Source organism: Prinia subflava, chromosome 1 (assembly GCF_021018805.1).
Source record: "Prinia subflava isolate CZ2003 ecotype Zambia chromosome 1, Cam_Psub_1.2, whole genome shotgun sequence".
NCBI classification, from domain to species: Eukaryota; Metazoa; Chordata; class Aves; order Passeriformes; family Cisticolidae; genus Prinia; species Prinia subflava.
Window position 1 is genome coordinate 95,477,209 of NC_086247.1, and position 19,192 is coordinate 95,496,400.

At 38.6% G+C, this 19,192-nt stretch overlaps 1 protein-coding gene across 1 annotated transcript in view; it reads right to left on the reverse strand.

Moving 5' to 3' along the window:
* Positions 1–11,148: 11,148 nt before the first annotated feature.
* TGFBR1 (transforming growth factor beta receptor 1) overlaps positions 11,149–19,192 on the reverse strand; it is a 32,236-nt gene continuing 24,192 nt past the window's right edge. Inside the window, exons 7-9 of the mRNA XM_063404286.1 lie at positions 17,657–17,781; positions 16,918–17,048; positions 11,149–15,518 (exon numbers count right to left, since the gene is read on the reverse strand). Of these exons, the coding sequence (XP_063260356.1) occupies positions 15,393–15,518; positions 16,918–17,048; positions 17,657–17,781 (382 nt within the window). The 3' untranslated portion in view covers positions 11,149–15,392. The remainder of the gene's footprint in view (positions 15,519–16,917; positions 17,049–17,656; positions 17,782–19,192) is intronic.

Below are 19,192 nucleotides of genomic sequence, written 5' to 3' on the forward strand. Positions count from 1 at the left end.
AGAATGTTTCAAAGCCATATAATTCAGATACTTCAAAAGTTCTTTTCTCTATGAAAACTTTCAAGTGAATTATAAACCTGAACGAAAATGAAGTACAACTTAACTCCCTTTCTTCCCAGAAAGAGTTTTAAAAGAACATGACTAAGATTTTCTCTCTAGGAGATAAATATCTGAAAAATCAGCCCTTTTAACTTGGAACTAATGATATCAGAATACACTTATGTTGAAGTAATATGGTACTAAAAATACAAGCTTTTTGAATTATAATTTTTTGTATGTCTTGTAGAAAAGAATCTCACAGCAATAGTCTTCCCTTGCAACTGAGCTTTCCAGCTTCTGCATTGTGGCCTTTTCTTAAAAAAGAAAAAAAAAAGGGAAAAAAGTGTTTAATAATTATATATATTTCTTTTCAGGCCTGGGCACCTTTTAAGTAGATGTGTATTAAGGACTTTGGTTATAATTGTCTACAATTTTTTTACATTTATAACAAGATTAAAGGCAGAGATATTGCCAGGATTTTAAAGTGGGTGTTCTGATCAGTAGATCATCTGGCTGCAGAAATGCAATGGATTCTGTAAGCAAATTCATTGCTGTTCTTGAGAAACCATGTCTCTCTGATACCTAAAGCAAAAATGTTTCATTTTGGGGAAGAATGAGACTCATAAAAAGTATAGTTCCACTCTCAGTTAAAAGATTTATTGCTATCTGGCATCTTTGATCTTCAGCATGAAAAGTAGAGCTGGCAACTGTTTTTTCTCATTCTCTCTCTTCCAACAGTGCTGATCTTATCTAAAATGTTTAATTCAATTGTAGCAGAAGAATTAATTAAAGTTGCAGGAAATATTATTTTCAAAGGTCTGAACAGGAAGCTCAGAGTTGAGTGGTTCCCTAAGCTGACTCGTAAGAATGAAAAAAATGAAATGTAGTGTTTGTTGTTGAGAAAAGTAAGCAAAGAATCTGAAAGTCCAACAGAAAAAATCTTATATTCTTGTGTGTAAAGCACAGTATCACCCAGACTAGGGCCACCTTCTTACCTCCGTGAATGAAGTACAATAACTCAATCACACAATCATGTTCAGTAATCCCCTCTAGTCTGTTGACAACAATACACTACTGAATATTTGAAAATTAAAGATGACTTGAGAAACTGAAAATGCTTCTAATACTGAATTGCAATTGTATGTCACCTGTGGCATAGATGCAGGCAGTATGGAAGACAGGAGACCTTACAGCTCCTTCCAGTACCTGAAGGGAGCCTGCCAGAGAGTCCCTCCCTGGAGAGGCACTTATTACAAGGGCAAGGCGGGGGGATGGCTTTCAAGTGGAAGAGAATAGGCTTAGTTCAGGTATGGGGAAGAAAATACTTCCCGTGGGGGTGGCGAGGCATTGGCACAGGTTGTCCAGAGAAGCTTGTCCAGGATGCTCCATCCCTGGAAATGTTCAAGGCTGGGCTCTGTGGGGCACTGAGCAACCTGGTCTAGTGCAAGGTGTCCATGACCATGGCAGGGGTTGGAACAAGGTGATCCTTAAGGTTCCTTCCAACCCAAGCCATTCTGACTCTAACTACTATTGCATGTAAGTGTGTACTAGCATGGTTGTTTTGGTACCATATATAGGCAGATCAGTAAAAACAGCTGAGAAACTATCAAATCCAATCTTCCTTTCAGCAGAGTAAAAGTATCAAAGTATTTAAAGGCAAAATGATCTCATGTAACAAGATTTGTAAAATTTATAAATTCAGGTGTTAATGCTTCAGAAGTATAATGTAAGTTTTGACAAAGTGTTTTAATTTGATGCTTTTATGTTTTTGCTGTAAGACATGATTAACTCTCAACCTACCTACAAGTACTAGTGTTTTGCATTAAAAATAGCAGTGCTGAGCCGCTTCCTGAGGTGCAAAAACAAACCTACAATTCCTAAACGTGGGGAGAGATTATTTTCCTCCAGTTAAAGAAATAATTGAAATAAGGAGCAGCCTTTAAAAATTCTTGACTGGCAGCTCTTAAAATTACCCTCCTCTCCCCTCTCAGTATTAATAAAACCTTATTTTCCAGAAATCAACTAGATTTTGCAGTGAGTTTTAAATGCAATATTTCAAAAAGAGATATTATTTTAGATGTTCAGCATTAATGTGTACATACAGTTGATGCATTTGAGTTTGATCCATGTTGTGACAGGCTTTGACAGCCAAAAATGACAGAATTAGGAGTGCTACAATAGGGCTTATGACAAATGAGAAAAGTATCAGTAGAGGATTGTATTGTATCACTCACAGAAATTAAAAAAAAAATATGGTCCATATCCGTACCTGCTTTTACTTCATCTAACTTAAATTTCCTCCAGGTCCATTGAGGTATTGAAATTTGTAGAAGCTTGAAGATTTATTGTAAAGAAATTAATTGCCTCTGGTTGAAGCTTACCATGAAGTAGCCACATAAAATGGAGACAGATATCATTATGTAGCAGCCTGTCTTGTTTCTTTCAGGTACCTGGAAGAATCTACCTATATGACTGTCAAGCTCATGACTTTGAAACTAAGGAAACAGAAAAAATGAGGACAGAGGCAACAAATAAACATTTCCTGAACATGGCAGTCAAAGAAGAAAATGTAAATTGTGCCAGTCTTTTACTACATACATTGATGGAAAATTCCAGATATTGCAGTCAGGAGACTAAAGGCACTACAAAAAAAAAAAAAAAAAAGGAAAAAAATTAGCTGCAATCTGATTTCTTGATCTGTTCAGTGAGTCCTCCTTCTCTATAAACTTTTAGATTTATCAGTAAATAAGACACATACAAAATCAAGTGTGGGAGGTGCCAAACTTCAAGCTTGTATAGTGCAATAAAGAACTAGACTCAGAATAATAAAAATATTTTACAAGAAATGAATGCTTGTTATCACTTGCACAGAATGGTACTGTGTCTTTGTAGATAAGGGCATTTTTTTGGCAAGGAAATATCCCCTTTAGATCTAAATAGCACAGTCTGTTCTAATAAAACCAAAACTGAAATATGAAAAAACCTCAAGAGCATGAAGACAGCAAATAATATGGCAGCCATGCCAAAATGCTTTCTGTATCCAGATGGATTTATACACAACAATTTGTACACAACAAACATATGAAAAGTAGTTTCATATTTGTTAGTCTGTGTATTAATTACATTAACAAGAATAATAGAAATTAACACACCCGTACCTTGAAAACAGGGGCTTTTCACTCTTCTTCCAATTATGGTGGTGGTCATAAAAAAATGCAACAACCTGACCTATGCAGTCCTGCATGTCTTTTCTCCACTGGAGTCCTGGAACAAGACAGGAGAGGACTGTGCTGTAAACCTAGGGAAAACACCAGTAGTGGGAGACCTGGCAGAACAAGCTTCCCCTTCCCAAGAGATCCAAGTGTAGCTTTGCTAATTGCAGCCGTGACATGACTGTGCATGCACAATAACATACCTGAATGGACACCCACTTTTCCCAGGCAGGAACATACAAATGTTCCAGTGGGGCATCTGGAACCATTAGCAATGCTGGAATTTTCCTGACTGCAGCAAATCTTTGTCCTGCTTACAGAGAGGATCCTCACATTACCTGATACACTACTTGGCTACACTTTCACTGTGCATTTGTCCCACATGAATTAATGTAGCCCTTTCCTGAGTAACTGCAGGGCTAGTCAGACCATGCAGTGGGAGGCTAAAACATGGGCTGCATCTGCAGACAGAAAGGTTAAAGCTGCTCAGCATTACTTGCTACGAGATAAAGTTATCTGTGGTTTGCTGTGAAAGCAAGGGAAGAAGCCTCATCACAGACCAAGATGCCAAAGCTCACTGCTTTTTCTGGCTCCCATAAGCCATCAGCAAGATGCCTTTCACAGAATGGAATAATCTGGGATAACTTTCCCCCCACATTCACAGCAGAAATGAAATCTACTACCTCAGTCTCTTCCAGCTTGTTCTATGTCGTTTCACTATAAATGTCTGATACATAGAGTCATGGCTTTCCTCCTAGATACAGAGCCTCCTTCAGTGGCTATCATTTCACTCTTCTTTTTTGTACTGGAGAGCTGTACTTTCTGTATATCTCGGTGTTCCAACTGTCCAGATTACAACAAGCCATGTTTTCACATGGTTTTGCTGCTGTAGTTCAAAGCCCATATGAAAACAAATGATTCTGGGTTGATTTTCTGTATGAAAGACCAAAAATTACAGTACAGATGATGTGCTACTTGTGTTATCTTCAACATCACTTTCAAAATAGGATGTGTCAGCAAAATTCTGTCTAGCACCTCCTCGTATGCACAGATGGCATGAGAACTGTAGTGATACAGCTTTGTTTCTTTCTTTCTCACTTTCTTAGCCTTGAATTTTCATCCTTGATTTGTCATATCCATGTCTTTTGAATTTTTATTGCATCAGATTGTGTTTGCACAGTCATTTCTTTATTAGACCTTTAAAAATACCTGTCTTATGTTCCTTGCTATGATGATTTTTGATCTATAATTATTTTTAACTTATCATATGACTCTCAAGCCTTTCTTAAGGAAGATAAATGAGTCCTTTTCTCAGGGTGTGTGTTTCACTGTCTCACCTGTGAATAAATGGAGATGTGTTTACTTGAGTGGAGGTTCTTGGCCAGGTAAAAAGCCATCAGTTCATACTAAATTGAGCCTAAGCCTTTCAACTCCAAGTGATGGAAAACTCTCACCTCCTATCTTCTCTGTGATCACCTCGGACTTCAAATAAAGCTTCCCTGCCCTTTAGGAAATTTTCCTATGCATTTCTTTGAGAAGGGTTTGACATGAAAATCCTTGCTTAAGAATCAGCTTTGGTTTCTTCCCTCAATCCTGCAAAGTTTGAGAAAACTTCAAGAAAACTGAGATGAACAATGTCCCTTCAGCCCGACCACCTTTTTCAGGCCCACAATCACATAATCTGCAAGGACTTGCAGCTCCTACTTTCCAAATGTCTAGGGAGACAGTTTGAAAGAGGCTGACAAGGAGCCAGAAAAAGCACACAGGTCTGTATTTTAGGGATTGTTTCATAATCTAATCAGTCACTCGTAAGTAAAACACCTGTAATAATTTATAAAGTTCCTGTACTCCAGCTTAGACATACTAAACAGGTCACTGGAGAAATGACACCTTCCTGAACTTTGGCCTATATACATCACCTCCAGTTGTGCTCAAGGCTTTAAAAAATCACAACTGCATGAAAACACATGGCCCCCCAGTGAGCAGACCCCTGCCAGAGCAGTTCTGTCTCAGGAATCAGTCACAGAGAGTGCCTTAAACACCACTGCTGCTTCAGAAATGTGTCTTTGCCTTGAGCACACCACTTAGATATGGCATGTGGCTGCAACTAAAACCCTCAGGAGTGCAGAAAAAAAAAACCCTCTTCAAATTTCTTCTAAATTACTTCCTGATCCAATATGAATCTTCAGGATCTCAGTCACCATGTGTAAGTATTGTCATAACCCAGGACTGTATGAATTCTAAATGAGAAATTCAAACTGATCCAGATCTATAAATATTAGAATTTCTCATAAGTTTTATATTTTATCCCAGGGTGTAGCTGCCTTAATAATCATGTCTAACAGATGGACACTGAAGGAAACATGTTGGTATATACTGAAGCTAATGAGCTTCAAAGTGACATCATTGGTTGTTGGATTTGATTCTATTTTTATCTCTATGTTTTTGGTTTTCCTAAGGACTGTTGTAAACAAATTCTTTAAAGCATAGATTTTAAGAATTCCAACCAGGACAGCTTTCTATCTTTTTACAGTTAAGATAACATGATCCTTTCACCTCAGATAACACTGAATGATCTCTAGTCTTCTCCCTCCTTCGTTTTCCACCTTAGGAATTTCATTAAAGGAATTTTATCCAGCTTGAGTTCAGATATTTTCCAGGGTCGTATCATAGACCAATACAGAAGTCTACTTCTGTAAGTCCCCCCATGAATCTTGCAATCACAACTTATTTCAAACAGAAAATTATACAGAAGAAATATTATTACAGTTTGCTGTATTTTACTGTACACTTTAGAACTGCTTCATGTGTAAAAATCTAGGAGAGGTTTTGAACATTAAGGACACTGGAGTCACATTCTATATTAATAGAGACATTTTATTCTGCAAACTTCAAGCACACAACTGAGGAGGAGTAAGAGGCCAAAGCAAAAGCAAAACAACCATGTGTGAAGTAATCTGTTGCAGAGGTGCACAAGTAAGGGAGCTCACGTCAAGAATGATCTGTGAGAATTCTTCTCCCCTCATTCACATTAATGGTAGGACTTCAAGAAGGGGAAGACCCACTGCTGGATAAAATTTCTCAGTAAAGTCTTCAAGAGCCAGGCTGTACAAAAGGCAAGAAAAGCTCGAGAAATTGCTGAGAAAAACAACCTTTTCAAATGAACTAAACCAAACCAACTGCCTCCAGCTTTCCAAGTGGCTTTCTGACATGGAGCAGGAAATGGGACTGTGGGGAGACAGGGAGAACTGAGTGCCAGTGACAGCACACATGATAGCAGAAAGAATTTTGCATTAGCTGAAACAGAGGGGTGAAGTAAGCAAGATGAGTGCTGGAATTGTCTTTCTCCGTACTATAACACTAAATAGACACAAAATGCAACACAGAAATACCAAGATAATTATTCCCAACAGAGAAGATCCACTGGATAAAAAAACCCCAAACAACTCAAGCAGTCATTCAACTTCTAAAAATGAGTAGAATGATGTGAAAAATGGCAATACCTAAACATTTATCAGTTGAACATCATATTAAATAAGTTTCTTTAACTTCAGTCAGGTTTCAAATGGTCTAAAGAAAACATCTGTTTTTAATTTGAAAGGTATTAAATACACTGTCTTAGCATAAACTATTCATTTAAAAAACAATTTAAAAGTATTTTCTGCTGTTGAATACAACATCTTTGGAAGAGGAAACAACAAAACACATCTGGCTACATGAAACTGCAAAAATGTGTCTGCAGCAGCACATCATTATGAAGGAAGAAATCACCAAGAGGCTAAACCAGGTAACATTATTTTTGTGCTAGAACTCAAAGACTAGCAGAATAATGAACAGAGACAGGTTACTTTCCTGAAACTTCTCTTTAAAATATCTTTCTTGTTTGTACAGTTACACTATTATCTGTATGCAAGCTCTCCAGGTAAATGTTACCATATGAGTTTCCCTAGTATTGTACTTCAAGCCTCCTGCAACTGCAGCAACAGTAAAGGCAGCAAAGCATCCACCTCTCCTTCTCAAGCACCCTCTTAATTGAAGAACCAGAAGAGCTGGACTTCAGGAGAGAGGCTGTGAGCATACTGCACATACTGACAACACAGTCTGAAGACATTAAAAAAAGAAATGTTGCAATATGTTTTTCTTTGCAATATTCCCTTCTCCTTCTTGAAGTTCACAGAATCACAGAATTGTTCGGGTTGAAAGGGACCTCTGAAGATCTCCTAGTCCAACCCCCCTGCCAAGGCAGGGTCATCTAGAGCAGGTTACAGAGGAATGTGTCCAGGTGGGTTTTGAGTGTCTCCAGCGAGGGAGAAGTTCAATACTGTTCAGAGGATTTTGAGAAAAGGCCATGCTTACCTGACCTACCAGCAATGACACGAGGCTTAGGAGGCTGAATGCCTGCCATCACATGAGCCTGAGCACAAAGGAGCCTTTTCAAGGGATGGAAATAGCAATTCAACAATATTACTGCAGTGAAGAGACCAACACTCCATGGACCTTTCATACCTGGATAGATGGAAATGAGGCTCTCTGTAAGGGCGCAGGTCTCCCAATACAAAAATTTAAAGCCTTCTGTCATCTAGTGTGGAAAGAGTTATCTTTGCAAAAAGAAAGCACAGGCAAAGCAGTTTCCTGAACAAAGGTAAGAAAAAGGTAGCTTGCTTTCAGGAAGAATAATCCAGAGAGATTCAGGAACTGAATCTCACTGACCCTTCTGATAATGGCAACAAAAAAACTCTCTTCGTGGAGATGTATGTCAGAGGGTCCAAGCCACAGGAGGGCAATAATGAAAGAAAGCACAACTTGATTCCACTCTTTGGAAACACATAAGAATTAGACAGCAACTGTGGCATCACAGAATTCTTTACCCCGTTCCTGTACTAATTAAGAGTTTGAACAGTGGGACTACACACACGTGTTTTCTATGCCCATAGCACAGAAGGGAATGGGAAAACTGAATGAATGCAAATTAGCATCCAGGGATGTCCAGAGCAATAGGCAAGCTATTACAACACAGAGTCAACTTGGGATTTATCACCAACTCTCATTTTATGACATTTTATTTAAGACTGTTATTTATTGCCTTTGCTTTCTACGTTTTCAGATATTCAATTTAATACCATAATAATATATATGTTTTCTAGTCCCTATGGGTAGATGATCAACGTCAAGAATCAAAACACTCACACCCAGTTCTGGATGTACAAGCTTCTATTGCCCAAGCTACAAGAGCCAGGCAAGCAATTTCAGCAACTGCACTGGGCCACAAATCTTCAAGAAAAACAACTAACTGTATGTTTGCGTTAGCAGGTAACAGAGAGCCACTAGAACATAAGGATAGATCAGAACAGCCAACATTAAGGACCCTCAGAGGCACAGATGCATACCCTGCAAGCAGCTGCCCCAATGCCAGTCTTGCCAGCTGCTGGTACTGGAGCTGCAGTCCCACTGGAGCTGCAGTTGCACTCCAGCCGCTGGTGCCTGGACCCACACTCTGGCCACCAGCACTGTGGACACATGGGCACCCGTGACCTATGGTCACACTCCAGCTGCTGACACTGGGGTCTGCTCACTCTGGCCTTTCCCATTGCTTCACCACAGACTCACAGGACGTCCCCGCTGTGGTCTGGCCCCAGCTGCTCTGCTCAGACATCCCTGCATCCCCAGAACTGAGTCCCTCAGGCAGAGAGATTTAAAAATAAAGGAAGAGGCTGTGCTGGGCACAGACTGGCACACTGACTGATCTGATATTTATATATGACCATCCTTTTTATCTCCTTATTCCTCCATTTTCCCATGCTCACTCCTCTCCAGGTCCTGGTCCTCCAAAACCTCTCCCTTTGCCTGTCCTTTTTAAATTCACTATGCATCCCCTAAGTCCTGCTTGGATTTTAAATTTAGGCATATTCATAACTCCTTCACTACTCATTCAAAAACATACATAAATATATTTGATATAAATTTGAGTATCATGTGCCCAATTCTTCAACTGCTTACACAGACTTTCTGCTACTGGCAGGTGGGAGAACTCTTCTCATTTTCCTAATTGAGCTAATTAGAAACACATCTTGAGAATGTTGACTCCATCTCCAGTGAGAACTTTTAATACCAATAAACACTGCAATCCTGCATAGGAACATATATCAATATGGTTTGCTCGGGCTTTACTTTTTTCCTTCTCAAAAGAGAGGCAATGATTTCAGGTACCATTTCATCTCAAAGCCTGGGGTTTATATCTCATTTTCAAAAAACTCCAAGGAAGACTTAGGATGTGTGTTTCTCAAGCAGTACTGGATTTTTTATTTGCAGTCCAGGCAAGTTGACAAAGGAAATTCTGTGCCAATGTATTTTGTTTTTTTTTTCTCCAACCTAGAAGACTTGGGAACAACTCCAGCCATTCCAAGATAGAACTATGAGACTCAAAACCCCAGCAGCCCATCATATCAGTAAGGGGGTTTGCAGTGTGAGGTTCTGGTAACCCTTCATCAGCAAAACAATGAACACTTTTAGTTCCAGTTAAAACATTATGGCGTGGCTGGACACATAAAACTAGCTAGTAAGAGCACTGAGTGAGAGATTTGGAATTTCTGATTTCCTATTTAAAAGAAATCTATTTTCTGCCAAGACCACCCTTATGCTATACTACAATTACTGGGTACATCACTGTACATCAGTGACCAACATCACAAAAATTGATGAAAGGAAAATTGTAGCACTTATTTGGTACTGCATAGAAATGGCTTGTTTATATACTCTTTAGCTATGCTGCACCTACAGAAAATATTCATTGCTTGGCTGGAGTGGGTATTAAAAAGAAACCCTTTCAACAGTCCCACACTTTAAAAATTAAGAAAAAATTATGCTGGGCAAAACAGCCACCGGAAAATCTGCCACTTTCTGCTGACTTGCAATCCAAACCAGCATGCAGATCGTCCGAAATCAGTGTTTCCTCTAAAATGATCCTAAAAAATCCTCACATTTAAGTTCAATCACTTGTGGTGATTGTTTGCTTTTTATGAAATTCCAGTTCCATGAATGCCCTCAAAGCATGAAACAGAGAAAGCTACTTCATGAAAACTAAGTTTGGTAGACAGCAATGCTGCTACGCTAGTTCCAGACCACACATTTCCTCTACTAGTAAGTATAGTTGAGGGATTTTACTGAGTTTTGGTTGGTTGCAGGGGTAGGAAAGGCTTTCCTTTAGCCACTCAGGGAGAGGAACTTGTTCTCACCCAAATAATCATAGCTCCTGTAAAAGTATTTGAAAGGAATGCAGCCTATGGCTATGTCAAAACACTTTCTCTGGACACCTTATGGCTTCCCATTGTGGAGAAAGTTTGCTGGAAGAAGTAATTTTTGGTAATTCTGTCTGAGCCAAAACTGAAGGATGAACCTATGAGAGGTTGATGAACCTATGAGAGGGCAACATGTCCTATTTTTGTGTCTAAATCTCCACTTTCCTTCAGAAGTGTAACACCAGCCTGAAACTGAGTTTTGCACAGAAGCAATCCACTCCAACACAAGCTGACTTTACTTTCAGTTCCGGGATGCACTGAGGTGCTGAGCTGCTTAAACAGACTAAATGTTATTTCTATGCAAACATAAATGTGGAGTGGGAACAATCTGTCATTACTAATTTTGTCCAGGAGATGAGACACCAGCAATGTTCTTATATCAACATTACTGTAGGAGGCAAGGAAGAGCAGGCACTTTATCATTATGTACGTAGCACAGACGAGGTGGATTGCCTCAGCAGTAGCAAATAATTTAGTATCTTTGTACTAGAAGAAATTCCTCCTGAGGAAAGAAATTCACAGTAAACTGATATTTTAGCAGGTAGGAACATCACACACAAACCCATACCTACCTGCAAGTTCTTGTTCTGAAAGACAACTCATGCAATTTGAAAAAAGTTATTTATTTTCACTGCTTTAATCTCTCTACTGTAGTGTTAGCACTTAACATAAGCATCAACTCTTCTACTGTCCTATTTACAATCCATTGAAATGTATACTCTACAAATACAATACATATTTCCAAAAACGTAAGGGAAATGCACAATTTGGTAAGGTTTAAAAAAGTGACACTTATCTGTACAGGATCCTCAAATCATCCAAAAAGTAAAATTTACAAGGCAGTATCCACACAGCTATGTAAGGGCAGGTGCTACAGTGACAAAGCAGCAAACTTGCTAATACAACAAAATACAGAAAACAGTGTTTTGGGGCACCAGATAATACACTTAGTACCACTGAAGTTGTAAATTTAGTAATACCCATATTTCTAGGAAACATGTAACTGCCAACCTGGAGAACATTCTGAAAAATATTAAACATTATATACAAATGAGGTAAATGTACCTTGGTCTTTTAAGAGGTAATTTGAGTTTAAAGCAACAGATACGGTGAAGGGGTTTTTTTGTTTGCTTGTTTTTTAAACATAAAATGATTAACACCTTGCAATTATTTCAATGGCACAATATAAACAAGGAACTAACTAAAAGGTGAATTTCATGGCAATCACACTCAGAGCCATTACTGAAAAAATAAAATAGCCTCTTACTTCATTTGACACCTTCATGTCCCCATACAGTCAATCTCAATGTCTTTACTTATATACAAAGTCTTTCTTAGGATTACAAGCAGAACCACTGGAGGGCGACGGTGTGTCATACTTGGAGAGTCTGCTTGAGAAACATCTCAGAATTCCAGCTTTTAAGGTTGGAAGGTCCCTGAAGAATTCCAGCATTTCAAAAATGACATTTCAGGCTTTTCAGCATCAGACCATTTCCAATGCTCCTTGTTCTCCATGTCCATATCCATCTGGTCACAAGTCTGTAAACCAAACTGAGGCTTCAATGCTACTAAAATGTAAAGTTGATTAAATCCACAAAACTTAAGCGAATGTATAATGTATGTAATATTTACAATAAACATTTGCATCAGTATTAATCAGAAACTGTTTTGGTATATACTTGAAATGATACAAAACTAATATTTTGAATGCTAAAATATTTTGGTCCCCTGCATTTCCAAGACCAGATCTGGTGATATTACAATCTTAATTTAAAAAATACTTATGTGTACCTGTGTCCATATATATAAGATATGATCTTACACAGGTAACATTTAAAGTTACATAATATATACAGACACAGCCTTTGTAAAAGGTGTTCAGTTCATATAATGGAAAAGAAGAACAAAGCTTGAAGTTGTGGTGTCAGAACTGGGGATACATATAGCCGTATTCAGAATTTTCCTGTTCTGCAGCCCAAAAGGAATGATAAGGTTGTTCTAAAATACAGTTCCTTATGTCATACACTCTGTCAAGCATCCTTCTGTGCTTTTTTTCTGCAAGCTTGTATTAAAAAGCTAAATTTTGAACAAAGAACAGTTGCTAGCAATTCAGGAAAATGAAGATTTGCACGTGGTTGAGACAAAATAACAGAGTTACATTGTTGACAGAATCATCTGCAAGCTATCATGCTGTTCAGCTGCTGTACATACTCTTTAAAATGTAACAGAACTGTTCCATATATTTTAGGAAATTAAATGTTATGCTGATAAGGTTTTGTGGGTGTTAAAAAAGCCACTAAAAATTATTTGATGGATTATACTGCAAGCTCTCCTGTTACCACCAAAACATCTAGACTTCTAGAGAGATCTGAGGCAATCCAGTAGCCTGATATTTCTGAAATAGGAGCTGTACCATTTGTATCTATGGTAAGGACCCCAGGACACCTATGAAACTTGAAATGTAACAAAGTAGGAAGCCTTTGAAATCAGCATGGAGAGTCTGACCTATTTTCATGCTGACCTGTTTCCTTTAAGCATCTGTATGGATACATAGAACTTGCTACAGAGGCTGCCAAGTAGATGGGCTTGAGATTTAAGTTATATTCAAATGGTTTTTTTGAACAGTCAATTGAAAAACTCTGTAGTGCACAACTGTCCATGTGCACAAAAGCGTAGTTTATTTAAAATACCTACATGAAGTAACTTTTAACCAGCTTTGATTGATGGAAGCCTGAAGCACATAAGCCTGACTTGTCAGATAATGCCAAACAAAAGACAAGCATGACAACTGTACGTATGTTTAAGCCTCATTGTTTTCTAAGAATTTCTCTTATTTTTCCCTTTTCTCCTGGATATCGTCTTCCATGATGAATAAACTCATCCATTTTGTTGTTAGCAAAAGCATTTCATTAATTACAGTTCGACTTCCAAGGATCTGTAATTCTGACATAATTTTAAACTTATCTCCAAGCAAGATGTAAGAACACAGAAATAAACAAAACAAAATGTTAAGGCTTTTCTTGGGTGAGGCTTGTGTCACCTATGTAGCCTCCTCTTCCTGGGTCTCATTCCTCTTCCTGCTTTTGCTGCCACAGATCACAGCACAGAACCTCAATTGTGCTGCTGGCAGCAACCACCCTGCCACTGCAACCATCTTGGTAACAAATTCTCAGTGGGCTCTATGCTGAGGGATGAAAAGCAAGCTAAGTTAAAGGTTGCCATGTGTGTTGCATAATGGGATGCATACTGTGTTCTGAAGAATGGCAGGTTAGGCAGCATATTAATCACTAGGCACATTTATATGCTGAAATGTTACTGAAATAATGTCCAAAATGTTTAGAACATTCATGAAAATAAAGGTCAACCAGACTCTTCCTAAAATTACAATTAAAAAAATACCCTGGTAACAGCAAGTTTTTGTTGTACATTTGGGCAGGAAGCAATTTGATTTCTAATCAGGTTTGTGAAAATATTACGATACTCCTAAAAACTCAGGGAAATCTTGATTAAAGCCATGCATATTCTTTTGTGTTCTTATGACAACACAAGTTACCATAAGCTTTGCTCTTCTAACGATGAAGAGGATTGCTGGAATCCCCTGATATTTGTACACAACGACCTGCAGCTTGCCACCTTCTCTAGCTCACCACTTTGTGTATGAGGCACACAAAACATACATGCACATAAAATTTATAAGCAGCTTTGAACTGTCTAGTACAAAAGCCCAAATAACGTCTCTCTAATCAGGTGCATTTAATCCTTGTGTAATTGCAAATATTGTTCTTTGAGCCTTAAGACTCAGCAGAACTGCACAGAAAATATGTTTTTCATCCTTATTTAATGAAGTAAAATCTCCTTTAACATTTTACTTTTCTTGCTACTTTTCTGAAGTAGATAGGTACTTCAAGCAGTTTAGAAGTACCACTTGATAAAAAGAAATCTTCTACATAATTATGACTCGTAACTTGACAATTACAAAATATGACAGTGAATTTACTAGCTTACACGATTTGAAACTCCTACAGTGGTTTCAAGAGTCAGATTTTGTAAAATTGAAGATATTCTATCAGTTATGTAGCCCCTGTTGCAATGAGTGAGATTTAGATCTTAGCCAGGCAAAGAAACAAATTTTAACTTGTATTTTTGAAGCCAAAAGTACCACAGGCTTTGTACATCCCTACTATTTTGCACTAAAAGACTCAAAAGTGGCACTTACTGGTGTAATACAATCTATTTTGAAGGCAATGTAGTGTTCTGAAAAAGTGGAAAAAACCCAGCAATCATGTATAAAGTATAGTTGCATAAGTTATGTTCCCACAACTGTATGAGGTCAATTTGTAAGTCAAGGTAAGAGTCCAAAAGATGCACTACTGTAATAGCTAGCAAGGTATACTCCAATAGTACATTCACAACCTGAAACAAGGAATTGAGACAGTGGTTCAGAGTAGTTAATGTACCAGGCAGGAATAAAATTGCTATAAGAGCCATCAATGCACTGTAGAACAATATAGTGAACCAGTTTCATTTTAGAAATGATCTCCTACTTTTAGCACAGTTAACTAGCAAAGACCAGCTATCAACTTCCCAAATAAAAAATCATAGACTAATGAAACTAGAGTACATGATGTTTTGTAAGTAACCTGGGAAAGAGGTTCATAGTGCACAGAAAGACCCGACAACTGCTTAGCACATCCACAAAAATCCTAATAAGTGACGTTCCTATGAAGTACTAAAAGGCAGCAATATCGTTCTGTTCCTCCAGTGAGGTAGAACAATTAACCTTCTTAACACGCCACTCTGGTGCAGATAGGGATTTTTACAGTGTTCTTCGACAGCAAATCCAGGATTACATCTTGATCCCCTCCTGTTGACTAAGTTGTGATAATGTTTTCTTAATGCGCAAAGCTGTCAGCCGAGCAGCTCCGTTAGCATACCAGCATTCCCGCATAATTTTTGCCATCACTCGTAATGCCTGCAAAGGAAACACAAGTCATTATATGCACTGCTGTTCCAATGTACCTCATGTAAAGGCTGCTCTGCCTCAGCCACTTCAGGCATTTCTTAAGTCCATTGCTAGTACTACAGCTACATGGGAGAGTGGGCTGTTTAAAAAAAAAAAAACCAAACCCAAAAAACCCCCCAAAACCCAACTTACTTTATTTACAGAAAAGTAAAACTCTAAACACTGTAAAGAAAACTTGATATTTTTCAGTAGACTTTTGGCCCATGAAAAAGATATTTTAATGAAAAATTAATAGCTCATCTCTAACTGTTTTCTGAATTTTGACATCAGGCAAAAATACACTCTTTAACTGTATTTGCAGTTAAGGAGTTACTTCAATGCATAGCAATTAATTTCATGAGCTGTCTTCCTCAAATTTAAACTCTGCAAGGATTCTAAAAATTTCTGAAGTCTTTTTAGCCTTCAAACAGGGATTCTTTGAAATCTGAGTGTTTCTATGTGTTATTTGTAACAAAGCAAATAAAAAAAAGGCAAATGAAATAAAGTAACAGGTCTACATTCCAAAATACATGAAAAGTGTATTACATTAGTCATTTCAATCCCAATAACACCCTGTCTCTCACAGTTTGTTGGTGCATTCATCACCTTTCTCTTGTTCCTGTGCACTCTTGCCCATCTCTTATCTCAGCCATGCATTCATTCCACACGTGCCACAACCCAGGTTCCCTCCTCTATCCAAAGCACCTCATCCTTATCAGTGCCTCAGTGCTCCTGCAGCCCAGTGCAGCTGTTCCCCCAAGCTGTGAGTCAGAACACTCTGCTTGTAGCCCTCACTGGGCTCCCACAGCAATGCTATGGAATATTCTCTCTGACCAGTTTGGGTCAGTTGTCCCAGCTCTGCTCCCTCTCGTGCTCTTGTCCACCCCCAGCCTACTTGAGAAATGGAGAATGCCTTGAAACTGTGCAAGCACTGTTCAGCAACTACGAAACCAACAGTGTGCTATCAGACTGTTTTGGTCACAAATCCAAAACACAGCATCATGCAGCTGACTACAAAGGACATTGACTCAACCCCAGCCAGACACAGTACAATTTATTTGCAATGGTGCTTCCTGCATAATGTAATTCAGACTAGGTCTAATTTGTATTAGCGTCATCTATGCTTCACAGGGATCCTAGAAACCTCCATGCAGACTTAGCTAGTAACTTGTATGAAATTACATTTAAATACTTATGTATATAACCAAGGAACAATGCTTTTAATAAAACCATAATGATTAGAATGAATTAATTAAATTCTCCTAAAAGCAGCTCTTCTCCCTTCAACAATAAGCATGATATTTAAGTCACTGAAATCACTAAAAGCTCTTGTGTCCATTAAAGCAGCTTTAGCAAGGTTAGTTAATACCTCACAGCTCTGCCATCTGTTTGGAATATTGGGCCTTAACTTCTGTTCACACACAACTTTCCTCATTTCTTCAACAGAAGGGTCTGAAGGAACGAGGTCATAGTATGGTAACTGGTAATCTTCGTGGATTCCTGTAACAGGTTGAAAATAGCTTTATTTCAGCTAACACTGGATTACATATTCTTCACTTTTTACTGTTCCTTATCAGTACCCTACCAGTGTTTGGTTTTCATTTTTAAAAGTAACCTCACAATGACTGACAAATAAATAAACAAACATCCTTATCCATACCTTAGGAGTGTTTGCATTACCCATCAAGGATCTAAAATTTATAAATTCGGAAGAGATATAAGCTACGTCAAATCTTTCATATGCTATACTAAAAACATGCTTCATTTTAAATAAGATATAGATTTATCTGAGCACATTATAGCTAGGTCTTGTGGGGTTTGCTCCTTGCTCACAAGAGTATTAAATTTTACCCTTTTTTTCCCTCTATGTAAATACTTTGAACAAAATAGACAAGAATATTTCCTATTTTCTTCAACAAATATGGTTTGTCAATCTAGAAAGAGGTTGACTAGACCAGTTACCATTTACAGGATTAACAGTTAGACAGTCTGAGATAGACTGGATATTATTTCGCACTGTTTTTTAAGCAAACTGTTCTCAGAACCTGAATACATTAAGTTACTTATAATTCCTTAATACGTCCCATTTTGTAAAGATTGCCACTTACCACCAATTGAACATCTCCGAGCTATTTCCCAAAACACTAAGCCCATTGCATAGATGTCTGCTCGTTTGAATGACTCAAAATGTTTCATATTTATGGAATCATCTAGAACTTCAGGAGCCATGTATCTGTGCGAAAAACAAATGAAACACTTAAGAGCAGAAAAAGTTCAGCACTACTGATCAGCTCAAATACAAAAGAATGTATTTTTGTGGAAAAGGAGATAAAGAAAAATCTGTCTCATTAAGGTTATCCAATCAGAGACAATTCAATGTTAAAGGATAAGTAAAATGTGAGAAGCAAGCAGAGAAATAGGGGGAATAAGTAAAATATCAAACAATAAACAACTAGAGCCATAAACCTGATAGACAAAGCACAACTAAGACAGTAACAAAGACTGAAAGTCTCCAGTTCCTCACTGACAGGCTGAGAAACTCCAGGTATAACGTTATAGAGGTGCATCCAGTCTGGACGTTGTGACTGCTAATAAGTGGGAAACAAAACGAACATGAGGACTGAGGATACTGAAGGAAGGCCTGTGCAACTATGCTTATCAAGGAATGTTCAGGAGAAAGGGAACAGGAGTGCAGCAACAGACAGAAAAGGGTATCAAAGGGGCCAGTTGCTAAGAGGTTGCTAGTCTGCACATGCTCACTAGTGTATCCTATTTTATTAAATCCAAACAATTCTGTGCAATGTCACTATCAAGCCCACATGAACATGTTCTCTAAGAACTGTATGTCAGCAACAAGAGGCAGGCATGAGTCTGTTCAGGTCTAGCAACTGGAGCAGCACAAGGGATGAAGCTGAAACTAGAGAGAAGGAGGGGCTCAACATCATTAGCTGGAAGGGGAACTACAGGTTCTAGGAGCACATCTGCAGGCGGTAAGAGCACGGAACTGGAGCTACTGTGGGGGGACCACACAGTGGTCATTCTGTGAATGAATTATGGGGCAGCAACTGTAGTCTGACAGAAGGTGAAGGAAACTTTGGTGCTAGCAACTGGAGCAAATGAGTACCTGCTTCAGCTACTGAATTAAGACCATGGATCACAGGCTTCATGGTCATAGCTCATATGTACCAGCTACAGGGGAGAAAGGGGATGAGAAAAACAGTGTAAGGGTCTCTCAGCACTAGCAACTGAGTGGAAGTCACAGGTTGTAAGGTCTGTGTGCCTGGGTGCCAGCTGCTGGGCTGAGCCAGAAGATTTGCATTTCTCCAGCCCTGCACAGCCGGTGTGCAGGGCTGTAATTTACTATCAACCTTCAAGCTGATCTAGCCAGCACTCAGGCAGGGATATTTGCCAGGGAAAGGGCCCATGCTGATATTTGAGGGAATCCATGCACGGAGGTGTGCATATGAATACATCAGTTGTTTGCTGCTGTACATTAACCTAGCTGGGGAGTACGAGATCCATGGAGCACAGGAAAGGGCATTAGACACAGCAAGTCTTGGATGGAATGGCTGAGGGGGTCATAAATGTGCATGGAGTTGTGAGGCTGAAGAAGAAAGTATGTACTTTCAGTAATGAAGTTCAGT